At 36.7% G+C, this 15,867-nt stretch overlaps 1 protein-coding gene across 2 annotated transcripts in view; it reads right to left on the bottom strand.

The window, feature by feature from the left end:
• NUP153 (nucleoporin 153) overlaps positions 1 to 15,867 on the bottom strand; it is a 37,303-nt gene that overhangs the window by 9,061 nt on the left and 12,375 nt on the right. For both annotated transcript variants that reach the window (XM_081950923.1, XM_081950924.1), the window contains exons 10-18: positions 15,445 to 15,497; positions 14,114 to 14,237; positions 12,231 to 12,368; positions 10,074 to 10,157; positions 9,824 to 9,914; positions 9,373 to 9,477; positions 7,697 to 8,329; positions 6,345 to 6,539; positions 3,872 to 4,708 (exon numbers count right to left, since the gene is read on the bottom strand). In XM_081950923.1, coding sequence (XP_081807049.1) covers positions 3,872 to 4,708; positions 6,345 to 6,539; positions 7,697 to 8,329; positions 9,373 to 9,477; positions 9,824 to 9,914; positions 10,074 to 10,157; positions 12,231 to 12,368; positions 14,114 to 14,237; positions 15,445 to 15,497 — 2,260 coding nt within the window. The remainder of the gene's footprint in view (positions 1 to 3,871; positions 4,709 to 6,344; positions 6,540 to 7,696; positions 8,330 to 9,372; positions 9,478 to 9,823; positions 9,915 to 10,073; positions 10,158 to 12,230; positions 12,369 to 14,113; positions 14,238 to 15,444; positions 15,498 to 15,867) is intronic.

The following is a 15,867-nucleotide window of genomic DNA, read 5'->3' as shown; positions in this document are numbered from 1 at the left end:
ATGTTTGTATTTGAACCCAGAGCACTGGTTGTTACCTTCAGAACACTTCATGGCATGGGCCTTATGCCATAGGGACTGGCTATCTTGAGGGATTATCTCAAATTGTTTCTGCCTGTCTCTTATGATAACAGCAAAGTGGGTCAAATCCAGGTCTCATTAATTAAACAGTGTTATTTTGTCACCACAAGAATCACGCCTTTTCTACTGCAGCTCCTGCCCTCTGGAATGAAATCTCTCTGGAGACTTGCATAGTTCTCACCCTTGTGACATTTAGGAATAGGTTAAAAAAAGCTGGTTATTCTCTGGAGCCTTAGGATAGAGTGATTGGGGAAACCAATTATTACTTTTAATAAATGGCTTCGTGTAGTGTTTTCCCAGTTGACCAGGGTTCTTTTTACTTGTATCTCCATGTGTGTTTTTTCTATTTGAAGCTGCCTTGACAAATGGAGGAGTCGGAGTAGCCTCCGAATTAGGATAAATAAGCAAATGCTCAAAATACACTGCTTATATTTATGTATCTCTTCTTTGTATCTCCTGTCCACCCAGAAGTTCAAAAGCTTGCAAGTGCAAGCAGATAAATAGAAAACACTTTGGTGGGAAGGTAACAGCGCTCTGTGACATCATGCTGGCCACATGACCATATAAATGTCTTTAGACAGCATTGGCTCAATAGCCTTGAAACGGAGATGAGCACCACCCTCCATAGTTGGCAACGATACAGGAGTAAAATTTTATCTTTATCCTTTACCGCTTAGTACCTACACAATAGGAAACTTTTTCATTCACTAATTTGTAATCAGGACAGTGTTGCATATGTCTTCCTGCGCCTTTAAAAATCTGTGTTCTCAATTACACTATATGTTCTGCACATACTTGATCATGCTTTCCCCTTGTTGTTTCTACATTGAGTTCCTCTTCCATCTTTTATCTATTTTAAGTTGGGACTGAATTTTGTGTCTTCATTCTCTTGCTCCTTGCTATCTCTTTTCCCTTGTAATAAATAATAATAATGATGCTATAATTGCAACACCTCAGTTTAGCGAGTCATTTCCACTATAATTCCTTAAATAAGTTCAGCTCAAAAGAGGTAATTCATTCATTAATACCCAACCATACACACTCATTCAACTCCAACACTCTATTGTTTCTTTTGACAATAACAGAAGGACAACAGAAGCATTCACTATAAAGATGAAAGAATATCCATTTTTTAATATTATACAATGGTAAAAAGAACTTGGATTCTTTTAACTGAACAAAAATTTACTATCAGGTATCCTACATGGAGGGCAATTTAGGAATTTTAACTGCATATATAGTACCTATTTATGCTTCATATTTCTTACTTTTGTTAAAATAAAGTGATTCAAATGTCAATGACTTAATTGACATTGATGTAAACACACATTTTGTTAATAAAAATATGGATATTTGAGGGGGCTCTCCCCCCCCCTCTTTTAAAAAAGAAAATTCAAACATTGTGTTTTTCAATTATTCTCCCTGCTCCAATTTTATCAGTATCTGAGTACACTATTGTTAAAAGGTTTGGGATAAGGAATGAATATTTTACTATTTTACCATAAATAATATTTGGTTGTATTTCTGCTCAAACATCAATGACTTAAATAATTACTTTACTAATGAAAATTAAAGCCTCAATTGTAAGATTTCATTATGCACCTGTAAGGATATGTCAATGAAGTTCAAGAACTCATAATTGTACTTAATTATTTTGAATTCTGGACTTTCCATAGAATTACAATCCATTAATCCATTACTCTATGAAACTATTCAATGTTCATAAAAATTGTAAGAAATTAAATGCAGTTAGAGCTGCACGAATGTTTAAATAGATAATACCTTAATATTGTTATTTTATCATTTTTGACATCTAGCTAATAAATTCCTCTTACTAAGTTGTTTTTTATTCTTAACATTAAAATATCCCCCACCCTCTTATTTAGATTCCCCTTTCCACTACATATGCTGTAAAGCAGTGCTCCTTTGTTGTTTTCTTTTCACTTCTTTCTATACTTGCTTCTGCTGTTTTTACTCCTCCCCAGTGCATATGATAATCTTTACTTCCTGTGATTTTTAATTGCCAATATCCCAATATTCCTTGCATTTCAAATTGTGTTTATCAATTGTCCCTCCCCTACTACTTGTCATGCTGCCTTACTTGATTCTGGGTTACCAACTTTTCTGATTGTTGGTCTCAAACAGACTATTATGATGTGAATGCTGATTGGTATTCAATTTCTATAATCATTTTCTTGTTAAAGAAAAGAAAAATTAAGTTTCTCACCAACTTTAACATGTGTTCATTCTAATTTGCACTGGTGACAATTTTACCTCTTTTTAATCATTCAGTCTTATACAATTGATAGGAATAATAATCTTGTAATTATTGGTCTTGCAAGAAAAAGGAGGATATACAACTCTAAAATAAAATGCTCAAACTTTTTTTAAAAAAAGTAGGAGACTGGGAAAAGTTTCAATTCACTTTTTGAATTTTTATGTTGGGTTAACAAAAAGAAAAACCCATCCTTCTTCTGTAGAATTCCAGATACCTATGGCTATTAAGCTAGAACTTGAGGTTTGTCATCTGAAATCATGTTTAAAGACTTCAGTTAGAAAATCAAAGCATCAGATTCTTATAATACCAAAGAATAAAATGCTTGAGACAATGAACTATTACTATTTCTACTATTAGTGAAGGAAGCCTTTGTTTTTATAATTGTTGTATTACTGATGTGCAACCTACTTTGGCATATTTATGAGGTACTGGTCCTTTCCAAAACAACATTTTTTCTTTGGTTTCGATCTCTATTTTATTAAAGGTTTATTATGATGATTTTTCAAATAAGTCCTACCCTTTAATTTTAATGTAGATGCTAACATTTTAACAGCACCTTTGACCCCTAGATTGCATCTTCTTGTTCTGCCTATTGGACATCCAGCTCAAGCTGAATTTATTGAAAGTCATCAAATTTAGATGTACTGTAAGAATTTGAAAAAAACAATTTAAGAATTGGATTATTACTGCTCCAAACCATATGCTTCTGGGCAGTTTGAAAGTAAAGCTTCAGAAACTAGAAGGAGTTCAGTGTGTCCCAGACATGGCGTTTCAGACAAAAGTTATCCAGAATATTCCAACCTCATGTGAGTTTTGTATATTGCTACAGTATTCAGATACTATCAAGCATTAATGTATTTGTTTTAATTCAAAACAAAACCCAGCCTCTAAATGTTGGGAAAGCTTCCAATATGATTTCTTGGAAGTTTTGGGGTATTATGATATATTCAACCTCTAAATAATATGTAATTATTAAAGATGTGCCTTCTCCTTAGGTTAAGTGCGTGTCATAGTATGTCCAAAATATTCCGTCCCCTTATTTTTTTTACATTTGGCTTTAGATTCTCTTGCCTACATTATTAAGAAGTCTGAAAGCAATACAATGTTTATAGTGAAAAACAAGCATGTTCTATTACATGGGAACAGTTTTGCCAAGTATGGGCATCTGTGACTACACAGGGATCACTTTCAATTTTTAGTTTAATATTATTGCAACTTGAATGGAAAACAGTGGGTTGTAGATATAATTTTAGTTCTTCCCATTAGATAATTCATTTATAGGATACATCTACTATTAAGCTTTTCATAATAAGTACTTATACTTTAGTTCAGATATGTTCTGCTGAAGTTCATCACTCTTTTAGTGATGAATTTGCAACTGTGAATCAATATTCTCAAGGTCTTTCTTTCAGAGGTAAATATTCTAAATAATCAGCCAATTTAATATTACCATTAATCAAACTAATAAAAAGCTTAAAATAAAAACTTGAGAATTCAATGAATTTTTGCACCTACCTGCAGAGCTTGCTTGCGCCCCAAATGCAAATGTTGTTTTTATTTGTTGTTCAGCTGGTTTCTCAGTAGGTTTTGCCAAGCCGAAATTAAACGCAGGTTTTACTGTGCCATCTTTGGTTTGTTCTGTTTTCCCAAATGAAAACATGGATTGTGCCTTTGACTCTTCGCTTTCTGCTTTCTTTCCAAACACTAATGGAGTAGAAGAGGCACCCACCTCCTGCTTTTCATGTGTCCTTCCCAAAGTACGTGGTGGGGCATTCACAGGGTCTATATTACCAAAAGTAAAGCCACCTTTTGCTGAAGGTGTTTCCTTTTTCTCCTCTGATTTCTTAGAAGAAAAGGGACTTTCTGCAATTTCCTTCTCCTCCAAATTTCCAAATTTGAAAGTACTTATTCCAGTTTTTTTATCAGATGCAGTTGTGGCTCCTATAGAACTTGTGCCAAAAGTGAAACCTTCTATAACTGGCTTGTTAGGTCCATCTTTCTTCTCTTGCTGTCCAAGGTTAGCTATTCCAAATTGAAATGATGCAGATGATGAACTGCTAGCTCCAGCAGGAAGTCCAAAACTGAAAGTGGTGGTGTTCTTTCCTTCTTTCACACTTTCCTCAGATTTAGACTCTGAAGAAAAGCTTCCTGGATTGGAGCCTTCATTTTTAGAAAATTTAAAGCCTCCTGAAGAACCCAGATCTGATGTAGTACCAAATTTGAATCCTGCTTGTTCTCCAAATTTGAAGTTTTTTCCTGCAGTCTGGGATAATTCTGATGATGATGATGATGGCGACTGAATACCAAATTTAAATGAAGGACCAGATGGCTCTGAAGTAGCTGTATTAAAACCTGCAATTAAATGGAATTTTAATTTAATACATTTCAAGTTTTAATATAGTCTTGAACAATCTGGTGTATTTTAAGAGCAGAGATAATCCTTGCTTACCAACCACTCATTCAATAATCAGTTGAAGTTGTGATGGTGCTTAAAAGTGTTTTATGACTGGTCTACAAACTTCTAGGCTTTACAGAAGTGGTCCCGAACCTTTGCAGCTTGGAGACCTGGCTTGGGAAGTGAGGGAGGACCAGCCCGCGAGAGTGGCAGCCTTGTTCTGAATAGGCCATAGCCCAGTAGTGAGCCATGGCTCAGGTGTTGGAGACCCCTGTTTTACAGTGTCCCCAGTCACATGATCACAATTCAGTCACTTGGCAATCAGCACATATTTACAATGGTTGGAGCATCTGACAGTTACGTAATTACCATTTGTGATCTTCATAGTCAGCTTCCAACAAACTCACTCAATGGGGAGACCAACAGGGAGTTGTAAGTCATGGTAATGTTCACTTAACTGCAAGTATAACTAACAATATAAATTGGGTACAGTCACATGCCATTTCACTCTATAGCCATGTCACTTAGCGATGGAGTTGCAATCTTCTTGGCATTTTTTGGTAATGGTTTCTCATTATTTTTTCCTATGAAAATGTCTATCTCTTTTATTCAGAACCAATCCCCATTTGCTTAAACCACTCTCCCTCACAACTGAAAGACATAATAGTCAACAGTCATTTATTTTTCCTCCTTGCAGAATCAACTATCTCATTGCAGATTTATCTACACAACTGTCTTCTTCACTCTCCTTCCCTCACACACATACACCCAGGCAGGATGGATAAAAATCAATGATTTTTTTAATTTAAAAAAATAGATTTTTTTTATTTAAATCAGATTTTTTTTATTTAAATCAGATTTTTTTTATTTTTATCAAATGTATTTTAATAAAATGCTTTTGGAATAAAAAATCTATCTAAAGATAGTTTTCTATTTAAGATACATTAATAATTTAGTTTATTCAGCATGAAACGGAGCTTAGTTATGCAGCATGAGGCTGTATATTCTGCAATATTATCAGAGGAGAAGTTGCTGCGGGACAAAGATGACAGTCGCTCTTTAAAAATTATGATTTAAATCGAGTTGATTTAAATAAAATCCACCCTGAACCCAGGTCTGCAATCTTTTCTTTACTGACCTGACTCCAGGCTTAGCCAAACACTACCTGCTGTCCTTTGTAGATCTTCAAACCTAACTCCCACAACTATTTATTTTAAACTGTATCCTTGACTCCCCAAGTCCATTTTACACTACTTTCTCCTCTTCTGCTATTAAGACTGCGAAATAAATATTCATTTGCAGTTCAAAGATCTTCAGAGAAGGTAGTCCTTTGATTTTGACTGCAAGAACTCATTAATTTAAAGGATTGAGGAGCAAAAACATAGATATTTGCTTACAATAGAAATCACACCGAAATGCTGCTTTGAAAAGATTTTGCTTTTCTATAAGTAAATGCACACTGACTGAAATCCAACGTTGCATTTTACTGGAAATAATACAATAAGGGCACCCAATATCTGAACTCACCTAACTTAAACTTATTATTTCTACTGCAACAAATAACAAAGAAAAAAGCTTACTTTATTTACATACCTTTGAATTCAGTCTTGTGGCCTGGTTTTGAACTCTCACAAGCTATACATTTAGTTACATCTGCTTTGTTTTGTACTAAGCAGGTTTCACAGTCCCAGCTTCCCTCTGGTTTCTTGAATTTGTCTAAATTCAAAAATCCTCCAGAAAGAGTAGGTAAAGATGAAGCACTGCCACTGACTACAGGTACTGAACTCCCTAAGTAATAAACAAAATGATGTAAAGCAACGATTAGCAAAAGACACATTCCAGAAAACTGCTAATTTAAAATAAACAAGTTTAATACTTGTTTCATAGGAATAAATTACAAATACCTCTTGAGCATAGAATCAATATTCATAATTTTAAATGCAAATTAGTTTTCCAGATTTGTTACAATAAAATACAAGGAAAAGTTAGGAAAGATTACTTATACCCTGTTTCCCCGAATATAAGACCTCCCCGGATAATAAGTCCAATCGGGCTTTTGAGTGCAGGTGCTAAAATAAGCCCTCCCCAAAGATATTGCAACACAGCAGCAGCCATGAAGTGACCATGCTCGCTGCCTCCTGCACCTCAATAATAATAAGACCTCCCAAAAAATAAGGCCAAGTGCTTATTTGGGGGGGAGGGGTTCAAAAGAAAATAAGACCCTGTCTTATTTTCGGGGAAACACAATACGAATTTAAACTCCTGCAGAATAGATGGTGCCAAGCTATCAAATAAATAATAGATGTTTTGCTTTACTGTCAAAATAAAAATCCAGAGTGAATCTAGAATTCTTGAGAAACTGGCTAACATATTAACTAAGGAACTCTTAGAGGAGGAATAGGTCTTATGTCCAATTTCAACTGGGCAATGATTTCTCAAGATGAATTCAGGATAAAAATCTATTAAAGAAACATTAAGAATCACTTAACAGAAGTTCCTTTCAGTTTTCTCATCTATGCCTCTAATACATGAAATTATTACCTGATTATCACCTTTGTCCCAAAACTGGAAAAAAACAGGCATGCAAATTATCTGTATCTGTACACCACTGCCTATCTTTTTGGTATTTGGCAGTGTAATAAAAACTTGTATTATAATTAAACATAGGCATGAATAAACAGTCATAATAAGGGCGAATAATAAAATAATTACAATTCTAAAATCAGGCTACACATATTTTTAACATTAAAATATTATAGTATATTTTCAGTAGTGTCCTAGGCTTTATTTTTTAAATAAATTACTTAATATTGTAGTCTTGTACATGTTTCAGAAGAAAGGTCCATGTAAGTCAGTGTTGTTTTACTTTCCTGTAACTGTGTTCAGGATTCTAACTTGGGGCAGATACTTTTTTCTGATGCAATTTTCAAATACTGCAAACTCACCTGCTTTGTCTGATTGACAGGCCACACACTGGTTGTTCTCTTCCAGATTTGACACTAAGCACACAGAACACTCCCAAGCACCTTTCGGCTTTTTGAATTTGTCTCCAAATCCTAAAGTGTTTGTAACATTAGTAGAACTAGAAGAGGAAGACACTGTTGTGGTTGCATTGTCTGTGACAAAAGGCAACACCAGAGCTTGTTTTACTCCTGTTCCAGGTTTTGGTGTTTCACAGGCCACACATTTAGCATTTTCTGATTTGTTCTGGACCAAACAGGTATCACAGTCCCAAGTTCCAACTCCTGCCTTAAACTTATATCCGAACCCCTGTGCTTCTGTTGAAGAAATTGATTTGATGGTGATGTTCTGAGTCAAAGTCTCAGTCTGTTTAGTACCACTGCGTTTTGGCACTTTTGTAATTTGACAGGGTGTACATTTGTTTTCTGCCAACTTGTTCTGTGTAAGACATGTGTCATGTGGCCAATGCGTTGGCATTTGCTTCATAGGATCTCCAAGTCCTGAAACAGCTCCAGAAAAATTACTTATTGCAGGCCTCGTGTAAACTACTGTGCTTGTTTCAACATATGGTGTGATTGATGATGAGGATGTTGATCGACTCGTTGGGGAAGCAAAATCTAAGACAAAAAAACACAGCATTAAGTTTCCAGCAAAAATTCTTTTGAAACAAACTATTTTAAATCTACCAACATTTCAGTAACAATATGTACCATGCTTCTCCGAAAATAAGATATTTTCTTTTGACCCCCGAAATAAGCACTTGGCCTTATTTTCAAGGTGATCTTATTATTTTTGAGGTGCAGGAGGTGGCGAATATGGTCACCTCATGGCTGCCGCTATGTTGCAATATTTTCAGCGAGGGCTTATTTTCAGGGAAACAAGCTACTTATTAAATCCCCTAAATAACCACTGTCCTGAAAATAAGATTTTATTAAAATCATGTCCTTAAAAATATGTAGTATGAGCATCTTTTAAAATGGAAAAGAAACAAAACACATTTTAAATGAATAAATATATAAAATATATCCTGTATTATATAGGACGTGCTTGTAATAATAACAACAACAGCAGCAGCATTGCAAATACCTCTTGAGCATAGAATCAATATTCATAATTTTAAATGCAAATTAGTTTTCCAGATTTGTTACCATAAAATACAAGGAAAAGTTAGGAAACATTACTTATACCCTGTTTCCCCGAATATAAGACCTCCCCGGATAAGTCCAATCGGGCTTTTGAGTGCAGATGCTAAAATAACCCTTTCCCTAAAAATATTGCAACACAGCCATTGGGGCACTTGGCACCATGTCCAATAATTTTATAAAATACCTCAAGAAATTGCAGCTTCCTGCAATAACACCAGTGGAACTGCAAAAAACTGCACTACTCGAACATCGTACATCTTAAGAAGGTACTTGGTTGATACCTAGGACGCTGGCAGCAACCCCTATCAACCATTAGCACCAGTTAATGGTATTTGTGATGCATTTTTGAATGTTCAGTTGACTGAGTTTCATGTTTAATGTATAAAGTAAATAATAATCTTATAATCAGTACACATTTACAGCTTCTTCATATGTTAAATTCTTCTATTTTTTAAAAAATGCTTAGAAGTAAACAAGTTATTATTTCCATATAATTAAAATCTCTATTGACTCACCAGGACTTTTTAAAATATCCAGAACACTCCCTTCTTTTAGGATTTTTGCAGGCTTAAAAGGACCATCATACTCATTTTCTTTCTTATTGCTTATGCTGTTGACAGCTGTTGATGGAAAAAGTTTGAACAGCATTTGCCTTGAGCAAATATACATCAGCTAATGGACTAATTATTACAAGAGATTTCGCGAAGAAGCTTTTATAATTTAGCAGTTTCATACTGTCATACAAGTCAAATATTTTTTCTTAGAAGATCATGAAAACCCAGAATAAAGTTTTGCCCAAACTGAATGTATGCTTAAGAAACTATATAAACTGGAAGATATTTTCACTTTTGAAAGAATAGTTAATAAACTTTAACCATTATTTTTCTCAATTTATTTTGGACTAGAAATATTAATACCTGATTTCCCAGTCAAGAGAAAAATTCTATATTAAATGTATAAAATTACCTGAATTAATTTGGGGTGATAATGAAGTATTCCTGGATACTGAAAGTTCAGACGATTTTGCAACAGGAGCACTAAATTTAAATCCACCAATCTGACAGAAATAAATATTAAATGTCAAAAGAGGAGTTGAACAAACCTATTCTATAAACAGGAATAGCAAGCAGACCTCTACTTCTGAACTTTAAACCATTTTCTTTTCTATTATTACCATCTTCCCTTGCCATAAAATCACACATGCATTATTACTTACAGATACTGGAGGCAGCATTTCTGCTTCAGTAGATTTTACAATTGGAGATGAAAATTTGAATACAGGACTGCTAGCTGGCTGTACCTAATTTAAAAAAATCCAAATATTAAACAGCTACCCTAAAGCAGCGGTCCCCAACCTTTGTGGCTTGGTGGCCTGGGGGGGAGGGGAGGGGGGAACTGGGCTGTGGAAGCGTGATGCAGCTCTTGCGCGAGTGGCGGGCCAGTGTGCATGCATACAGCTCGCATTGTGTGAATGGCGGGCTAGTGCGCATGCGTGATAGTGGTCACCAGCCCAGCACTTGTGCAAAATGAGCTGTGTGCGCATGTGCACATGCTCTAGCCAGCCACTCAAGTTGTCCAATTCCAAATAGGCCACAGCCTGGTAGTGGATCGAGGCCCAGGGGTTGGGGACCCCTGCTCTAAAGAATATAATTAGTCATTATTTGATCATATTAGAAAGGAACACATAAAAATAGGAGGTTTTGCTGTGAAACAAATGATGCTCTGTGTTCCCAAACAAAATATATCCTTTTCTGGTGCAACAAAGGAGACTTTCAAAAGTAGTATGCAATATGGAACAATCTATTTTAATGTCAAATCCTTTTCAAAAACAGACTGAAATTGTAGAAGTTATTATTTAAGAGAATGACAACAGGTAATGCTACCAGCATCTATTCTATTTCTGTCTTAACTCCTAAGCTTTTGCAACTGTTAAACAAAACATGAACTGGCAGGTTTTATAATAAAAAAGAAATGTATCTATGAATTTATCATCCTTTTATGCAATAATCCTCATACAACAAATCCAGTTTTGTTAAAATCAGTATGAATCTTCCAGCCAGTCTTATAGAATGCAGCGTAATCCCATACACGAGATTTATTTCCAGGTCAACAATGCAGGACTGCAATTTATATGCATTCACACTAAGGTTTCATCTCTTTTGAAAGAGGTTTATATGAGGCACTTATTTTCAAAACTGTAGTTATAGCAGCCATGTTTTTTCAAAGCTAGTACCAGGCTGTCAGCCAGAGGCCACTTCTGAGCAGCTATGTAAGTCTGGAAAAAGATGCAGCTGCTTTTAGCAATCTGAATAGCAATTTTTTGTAGGTACCCCTTCATAATGAAAGCAACTCTTTACACAGCCTTAATAGACACACAATGCTGAAAATATACAGTGTATCAGTTACATAGAATAACACCTCTTCATGAAGAATACCTACCTGATACGTTATATAATATACACAATCACTTTTGTTAAATTCCTTGAATTTAAGTTGAAAGTCCTCCACTCACATCTTGAATGTTTCATTTCAAATTCAATGTGTTGATGTACAGAGGCCAAATGCCAACAAGCTTATCATGGTGGCCAATGTATACGAATATTATGAAGTAATCTATTTTTTATTGAAATACTGACATAACTTTATTACTGTCATGAACTTAAAATCATAATAGGGGTACTTCTCAACTTACAACCAATATTCAGCCCAAAATTTATGTCGCTAAGTGAGAAATTTTTTAAGTGAGTTTCCCCCCATTTTATGATTTTTCTTGCCACATTTGTTAAGTGAATCACTGCAGATGTTAAATTAGTAACATAGTTAAGTGAATCTGATTTCCCCATTGACCTTGCTTGTCAGGGCACAAAAGGGACCACATGACCCCAGGAAACTGCAAGCGTCATAAATGTGAGTCAGTTGTCATGCATCTGAATGTAAATCACATGACCATGGGGATGCTGCAACTGTCGTGTGAAAAATGGTCATAAGTCCCTTTTTTCAGTGACATCGTAACTTTGAACGGTCACTAAGCGAACTGTTGTAAGTTGAGGGCTATCTGTACATCACAAACAAGTAGTCTATTTAGAATTAGGAAATCTGCTGCTTTCCTTTTGTTTGGGAACACAAAAGGCTCCAGCAACCAAGACCTGCGTTCCATAAATTATGGATTGCTGACATTTTTGTGGTGCACCAGTTGTATAGACTTGTAATAATAAACAGTATAGACTTCTATTAGTCTACACTTTTTATTATGGAAATATAAATCAGCTAGTCAAAGAAAATGAAATGACAAAACTCCAAAGCTTGATGAAGGTACAAATCAGATTAAGGTAGAAAGGATAGGCAGAAAATGACTACTTTATACACAATTTACCTTGTTAGTCACTGATTGGGCAGCACTGGGAGTTAATGATGAACCAGAGGAACTAGCCAGAGGGCCAAAGCTGAAGGTTGGCAGTGATGATGTACTAATGGGCAGAGAAATGTCCGGTAGTTCTGGTATCTCCATCTCCTAAAATTGAAAAGTCAAGTTGTTATTTTTCAAATTCCACAGAAATCTATATTTTAAGTTCAGGTTTGCTTATTTCTAAAGAAAAATTAAAGCCAAGAATTGGAAAAAAAATGTTAATCTAAATGACAAAATCATTCAAACATTAAAAAAAATATCTAAAAAGTATATATACATGACAGAAAATTTAAAACTTGCAAGATGTGACATTTTTATACTTCAAACATCTTTTTTATCCATCATGGGATAAGTTGAAATTTCTCCTGCAGTGCTTGCTACAATATCCCATATGATGTACATGCCTCTGTCAACCCACTGATTAGGCTCGTTCATAGCCATTTAAAGACCCTCATCCCACAGATCATCACTGCCTGGTGCAGATTCTTTCCCAGGTTCTAACTACCTTTTTTGTTGCCGTACAGAGGAAATAGGAATCCAATTGTGCTAAAAAGGCAGCACATAGGCTTTGGTACTAAATGGTTTAAAACATACTAAATAGTTTTGTCTATTATATTCCTATGTTTCCCCGAAAATACAACAGGGCTTTATTATGGGGGGAGGGTTTATTGTTTTGGGGTTGCCGGGCGGCTGCTCTCTTGCGAGTGGGCTCCCAAAGAGCCGGGCACAGCCTCATGGCGAACAGCCATGAAGCAACCATGCTCACGAGCAGCCACCCGGCAAACCCCCTTTGCAGCTTGGCGCCATGGCTTGGCACCTTCCAAATGTCAGTGAATGGCACTCTGCACGGCTGGAGGGGGGTTGCGCGAGCAGCTGTTCTGCTCTCGCTCACCCACCTCCCAGCCTCACGATGCATGGCCCAGCTCTCATTAGGGAGCCAGGACACCTCCGCTGCCGCCGCCATCCCAGCCTCACTTTTTCTGCGGCTTCCAACCCAAGTCTTTTGGCAGTGGCCGCTCTGGGCGCACGCTCTATGGTTGTGGGCCAGCTGCCTGCAGAGTGTACAACCATAGAGCATGCGCCCAGAGCGGCCACTGCTGAAAGACTCGGGTTGGAAGCCGCGGAAAAAGGCAGGCTGGGATGGCGGCGGCAGAGGTGCCCTGGCTCCATAATGAGAGCTGGGCCATGCACTGGGATGTGGGTGAGCGACAGCGGAACAGTCGCTCGTGCAACCCCCCTCTCCAGGCGTGCAGAGCGCTATTCACTGGCATTTGGAAGGCACCAAGCCACGGGAGCCGGGTGGCGGCGAACAGGCGCTGACACGGCTTGGCGATACCCCTATCCGGGTGGCTGCTCGTGAGCGTGGTCGCTTCATGGCTGTTGTGTTGCGCTGTCGCATTCGCCCATGAGGCTGTGCCGGCTCTTTGGGAGCCCGCTCACAAGAGAGCAGCCACCCGGCAACCCCCCTCTTCAGCTGGGCACAGCGCTGCTCACCAACTTAGCGGTATCCCGAAGGCGCCAAGCAACACGATAACCTTTGCCTCTCCTCAGGTTCCCGCGGCTTGGCACTTTCGGGATACTGCTAGGTTGGTGAGTGGCACTCTGCCTGGCCGGAGGTGGGGGGTTGTCCAGGGGGCTTATATGCGGGGGGTGGGGGGCTTATATTTTTGCCCACCAGAAAAATGTGGCATGGCTGTATTATGAGAACATGTCGTATTTTCGGGGAAACACGGTATTCAAACAAATTAAGGATAAACGGTCTTACATGGGCCCATAATCTATGGAAACTTTAATATTTCACATAGCTTCTCCACTAATAAAGCATATTGCAAAATAATGAATATTTTTACCTCATTTTCTGTGGATTTTGGTACATAGTGTATACCTCTTCCCTTTCTCATTTTGCCTCCACCACTTCCCATTGCAGGTGGTAGTCCATTAGCTGTAGAAGTCGTGAATGTAGGGCTTGTGACACTGTTGAGACAGAATCAATAGATGTTTCAAAAATTTTCATGCACACTGCAACATTTGGTATAACCTATAAATAAGAAACATATCTATTTTTCTATTCCAGTCAGAAGTTACTAAAAAGTGTAAAATCCTCATGGTTTTATTTTCCACTGCCATTTTTTTTTCTCAAGGACTACCATCAAAAGACAGGTGCATCCTTGTCTTGGATGGCAAACCTTACATAACTTCTAATTTTTAGACATTTAAAAAAAGTTATCTATAAAATTCCCTTTCATGTTTTTGACTACAGAGCACAAAACACTAGTTTCTGAACAGAAAACAAGCAAGCAGGCAATAAATAGTGAGTCCTATATCCCTTTGAAACATATCACCTCACTATTTCCTCTCTTCTACCTAGAGATTCAGAGGACCTTTGTGAAGGAGATTGGAACATTTCCTTCCAGTTTCAAGATAGTTCTGTTACTTTCACCAGTGTTTTACAGGCCTATCTTATGCATTTCCAATTCAGTGTCTCTAATTAATAGCTCTTTTTCTTTAGCAATATCCAACAATCTGAGCAAAAAAACAATTTCACTTAATCCATTTTCTCTTGCAAATCTTATCCACTGTCTTCTACACATCTTTGCCCAGAAAAATTCAATGAGGGAAACTCCTGCAAGCTACAGCTGTTTCCTGTTGGTCAGTTGTAGCAGAGAAAATCAATTAAAACTAGAAGCATTGTGACAGATTTAGTCCTTAATCTCACAATGTGTATTAGGTCTTCTGATTCATTGGAGAGGTTTTTCAGAAGACACATGGGTCTGAATGTGAGTAAGGAAACTAGCAAACAAGTTGGAACATTACTAAAGGTAAATGGTGTTTTATAATTACAGATAGTCCTAGACGTATAACTGCAATTGAACCGAGAATTGTGATCGTAGCTTGTTCTGGTTGTTAAATGGGTCACGCTGTGACTAAGCTGATTGCTGAGTGGCAAAGTGTGATCATGTGACTGTGGGGATATTCATTGAAACTGGGTTATAAGTAGCCCTGGAGAGATCTGTTGTAACTTTGAAGAGTTGCTAAGAGACTGGTCATGTTGAGGATTATCTTTATTACCCCTTTTAGGTTGGTAATATATTCAATTTCTTGCTTTGAAAAATGAAAAACATAAGAAAAGTCAAATATTATTCATAATAGGTCCTTCAGAACTACAGTGAATTTTACATACCTTTTTGATTGTTCACTTTGCAATTCCATTGTGAGCCTTTTTTCCTGCCCTGCCTGTAAAGAAATATGCTTAAATTTTTAGTTCATTTATTTTCTAATCTATTGTTTTATAAAAACAAAATCTGCATTAATAAATGAAAAACAGAAGTTTTGTTTACTCAAACATTTCTCAAATTCCCTTTTTTTGTTTATATGTGCTTCTTCTTATACATTCATACTGCCCCCTGCTGTCCAGAATAATTCAAATAATTCTCCTTTAGGCAGTAATCCACTTCCAAAAAACCTTGCCAAGAAAAAACTACATCGACTTAAAGGCACCAAAACAAAAGCACACCTCATAATTAATTCCATTAGTACATTAGCCAACATACTTTTCAACAAAGAAACCAGATTCCCACTATATATATTAACAACAGCAAAAAAA

The sequence above is a fragment of the Natrix helvetica genome (assembly GCF_964273705.1).
Source record: "Natrix helvetica genome assembly, chromosome: 4".
Lineage (NCBI taxonomy): Eukaryota > Metazoa > Chordata > Lepidosauria > Squamata > Natricidae > Natrix > Natrix helvetica.
Note: the sequence above shows the minus strand (reverse complement) of the source record. Positions and strands in the feature narration are given on the sequence as shown.